Below are 4,706 nucleotides of genomic sequence, written 5' to 3'. Positions count from 1 at the left end.
GGCGCGCTTCCATCATTACAGCGACAAGAGGCGACGAGGCAACATCGGAAGAGGGGAGAAGAACAGAAGAGAAGACCCTGACGTCACAGAAGACCGCACCGGCTGCCTGTTAGAAATTGAGCTAACACACAAAGATAGCAGGCAGCCAGCGCTGAAGAAGAAGGCACCGGACATCTGCAGAAGAACCGGGGTTCGCCGAGTCAACAGCGGAAGAGGGGAGAAGATGGAAGAAGACCCCCGGAGAGCGGAGAAGCCCCCCCCCGGAGAGCGGAAGAAGAAACCCCCCCGGAGAGTGGAAGAAGACCCCCGGAGAGTGGAAGAAGACCCCCGGAGAGTGGAAGAAGAAGCCCCCCTGGTATTAGAGCTAAAGAAGACAGGGGGGGCATCCGGAGCAGAATAATAAATTATTTTAAAAACCCTTGTGTTGTGTGTTTACTAACTTTTACTTTTTGCCTCCAGGTGAATGGATAGGGGTACGATGTACCCCATATCCATTCACTTAGGGTGGGGGGCCGGTATCTGGGGGCCCCCTTATTAAAGGGGACTCCCAGATTCCGATAAGCCCCCGCCCGCAGACCCCGACAACCAACGGCAAGGGTTGTCGGGAAGAGGTCCTGTCCTCATCAACATGGGGACAGGGTGCTCTGGGGTGGGGGGGCCCGCAGTGCGCCCCCCTGCCCCAGAGCACCCAACCCCCCCATGTTGAGGGCATGCGGCCTGGCACGGCTCAGGAGGGGGGGGGGGCGCTCGCTCGTCCCCACTCCCTTCCTGACCGGCCGGGTAGCGTGCTTTGGATATGGGTCTGGTATGGATTGTAGGGGGACCCCCTACGTCGATTTTTCGGCGTAGGGGGGGTCTCCTTACAACCCATACCAGACCTAAGGGCCTGGTATGCTCCTGGGGGGGGAACCCATGCCGGTTTTGAATTTAAAAATTGCCGTGGAGTTCTCCCTCAGGAATGCATACCAAATGCCGTCGCTTGAATGGGCCTTTACAAGGTGTGACTAACTTTACACATTATAAAACCAGCCCTAGTTTTGCGCAAGCAAATTCGGAACTTAGGCAGAAATCACAATGATGAAATGCTTTGAGAATCTGCTTAAGTCCTCATTTGCATACGCAAAGCTGCATTTCAATGAGAAATGCCCCCAGTGGCGGATGCGGTACTGCATCCTAAGATCTGACCGTGCAAGTGTCTTACACATGTCAGATTTTCTGCCTAACTTTGGAAAAAGCCTTTTGAGAATCGTTTCCAAAGTTAGGCACAGACTGAACAGTAGTTAAGTCTGCGTATCTCTTTTGGGAATCAGGCCCACAGTGTATATATGGGCATATCTGTTCTGCAGTAGTTACTGGGCTGCTTTCAAACTGATCTGCAGGTGCAGAGCAGTTTACCTGCACTGAGCCATAGACTTCTGTTATTACCTGCGATTTTGGTGAGCTTTCTGAAAGTGCACCAAACCTGCAGAATATAATAGAAGTCTATTGCAAAGTGCAGAAAAGCCAAAGGTACACTGCGTTAAACCCGCGTTGCGGCTAAACCACAGCACATCAGTGTGAAAGCAGCCAGGGGCCCCTTTTACACGGTCAGTCCGATCCAATTGGACCTCTAAGGTGGAATTACCTCTAAGGAGTGGCAGATGTAAACCGACTTGTGTTCTACCACCAATCCGTTCCACTAAAAAAAGAATATAGTGGGCTGTGTCCGTGTCCGCTCTGCATATGCAGAGCGGACGCAGACCTGCCATCCGCCAGCATAGCATACTAGCTCATTATGAAGTGTACCTGCGCCCGATGTCTAAGGTGCATGCGCCGTAGACATCGGTGCCAGCATTTTCTGAAAATATCTCCTAAACCGTTTAGGTTTGGGAGATATTTGTTGCACCTACAGGTAAGCCTTAGGCCCCTTTCACACGGGGCGGATCAGTAATGATCCGCCCCGTGAACCTCCGCTTGCTCAGCGGGGATCGCTCCACGGATGACAGGGCGGTCCCTGCACACTGTGCGGGGACCGCCCTGTCTTTTCTCCGCTCCCTATGAGGGGATCGGATCAACATGGACCGTCTGTCCGTGTTCACCCGATCCGATCCACCAGACGGATGGAAAAGTAGGTTTTTCCACCGACACACTTTGGCGGATCGGAGCGGGTCGGATGTCAGCAGGCATGTCACCGCTGACATCCGCGGCTCCATAGAGGAGCACGGAGCGCCCGTTCAGGTCCGCCTAAAAAACTGGTAGGCGAACCTGAACGACTCGCCCGTGTGAAAGAGCCCTCAATCTAGGCTTACCTGTAGGTTAAAGTGGTTGTAATGGGTTTACAACCACTTTAAGTGATTGACATAAAGTCTAATGTCAGGTATACACTGAGATTTGTTTGTTTTTTTGTCCGACTAGTGGGCTGAACAAATATATGGATAGATATGGATCCAGACAAATTTATATACAGTAGATGCAGCGATCTCGTCCCCTGTGCTATTGTATTTTTGCAGCAGGGACTCAGGCCTGTCAGATTACACTGGTCAGTGGTGCAGCTGTTGGCTGCAGTTGCTGATTGAGGGCTGCTTTTCCAGCAGGATCGTTCAATAGAAGCTGGTCTATATAAATAGAGAGGGCTACACAGAGATGAAATTCAGACAGTTCATACTGAGCCGGTCCAATTTTATTCTGTGTATACCCAGCTTAACCACTTGTCGATTACCTCATGTATGATGAGTATGGTGGCAGAGTGGCTCCCCTGTGCTGGATCACATACCTAGTATTCTGGGTAGGGGGCGCCCCCACTGTGCTGTGATTAGACACAGCACAAGCTGATCAGCAGGTGCCAGCCAATGGATGACCGCCAGCACTTGCTAATCGGCGAGGAGGAAGACAGGACAAAGCTCTGTCAGTGTTAAAGCGGAGGTTCACCCTAAAACATGTATATACCATTCCATCCAGCATACTGCCGACATGTACAGTATGCTGTTTTTTTATTTTTTTTTCGCTGTACATACCCTTGTATAGCTATTCCCCCCCCCCCCCGGCTTCCGGGCGTTCCTATTCAGAGACTAAGTGATTCACGTGATGACAAAAAAAAGAACATAAATTTTGTTTGGGTACCATGCCGCACAACTGCGCAATTGTCAGTTAAAGCGACGCAGTGCCGTATCGCAAAAAATGCTCTGTCGTTAAGGGGGTAAAATCTTCCAGGGGCCGAAGTGGTTAAAGGGATGAGGTGGCAACCCTATAGGGTGGTAGTGTTCAGCACCTCACACAGATCCTATTTTTTTTTGTACAAACTTTACGTGAAGTGTAAAAACGTATACTTCATTCATGGCATGGTACAGTAGTGCATTTAGTTGCAGAAGGCTGCGGTGCAGTTTGAATGAGACACACAGGAAACAATTGTTTTCTCTGTGCCCTTGAGGTGACAGGCATTTTAAATTGAAGTAAAACACACAGTATGCGTTCAGCCTTATTCTTAATCACACAACATAATGTACTGTACATCTATAGAATAATAAAAGCCCCTTCCAGACCCTTGGTTTAGTAGTTTGTGATGAAATGAAGGAGGACTTTCACTCTGTCAGTAAGGCTGTTTATTCACTAAAGCAAGATTTTATTTTCATATAAATGTGATTTGATCTTAATGATCTTTGATCTTAGTGTTAATAATAGTGTTAGTGTTAATAAATAGGTAACTAGTATTATACCAGACAAGTCTCTTCAGCCAAAAAAGCAAAGACAGCAAGACCACATTATTTATAGCTATGATCACAAAAAATATAATACAATTTATCTAGCTGTCCTAAATTCTACTAGGTATTTTTTTTTTTTTTAAATCGTGATTTCATATTTATTATTGTTTTCGTAACTATTCATGCTTTTTTGATGGTTGTACTGAAATGTTTTAAAACACATACTTTCTCAAGGTATAGTAATAAAACAGAAAGCAATATACTTCCTCTTCCTCTATGTGGGTTACCACACAGATATGAAATGGGATATTGAGCACCCTGTCAGTTACTTTCTGTTGCCGTGCGTTTCGCACAGTAATATGTTCCAGAATCTTTAATTTCTGCTCCATTGATTTGCAAGTAGACCTCTTTCTTTGCATTGTCTTTGGTGATTGAGAGTCTTTTTTTTAGTAAATCAGCATAGTCAGTGCTCCCACCACCCCATATAACTCCAATCCACTCCAATTTCGATTCAGGCAGTTGTCTAATCCAGTCTACACTCCAGCTGGATAACTCAAACCCAGACACGGTACAGGTGAATTTTATTTGTTGTGAAGGTTTTACAATCCCTGGGCCTGATTCTCGTAAAGTCTGGGAGAGGACACCTGAAAAACAAAATCATAATAGCTCATGAGTCAATCAGCTAAGGACAATTATTTATAGAAATATTATAATATCTAAAAACACCAATGATTATTATTTCTCATACTTAAAGGGAAAATTGCAATAAAGAGCACAACTGTATCCATTGTTTCTAAATTGATAGTTGTTGATATAAAATGTTACTTGCTCCCCTGCTCTCCTTATGTACCTGAGGACAGACAATCAATTTGCATAACAGATATAGCTGGGATATATAATAGGACATATCTGTTGTCAGTGCTGACAGTACACTTACACTGTGGTCTGAAAAGTAAAGCCACCCCCTTTACAAAAATCATCTACTGGTTATATAATATCTGACATATGATACAATGAAATTGTCCATTA

At 46.1% G+C, this 4,706-nt stretch overlaps 1 gene segment (V, D, J or C); it reads right to left on the bottom strand.

The window, feature by feature from the left end:
• Positions 1–3,875: 3,875 nt before the first annotated feature.
• LOC120940840 lies at positions 3,876–4,482 on the bottom strand. The segment is given in 2 exon segments: positions 3,876–4,321; positions 4,426–4,482. Coding segments are annotated over 2 exon segments (363 nt in total).
• Between the last annotated feature and the right edge of the window lie 224 nt (positions 4,483–4,706).

The sequence above is a fragment of the Rana temporaria genome, chromosome 1 (genome assembly GCF_905171775.1).
Source record: "Rana temporaria chromosome 1, aRanTem1.1, whole genome shotgun sequence".
Classification (NCBI taxonomy): domain Eukaryota; kingdom Metazoa; phylum Chordata; class Amphibia; order Anura; family Ranidae; genus Rana; species Rana temporaria.
The sequence above is the reverse complement of the archived record's forward strand: the minus strand, read 5'-3'. Positions and strand labels throughout refer to the sequence as shown.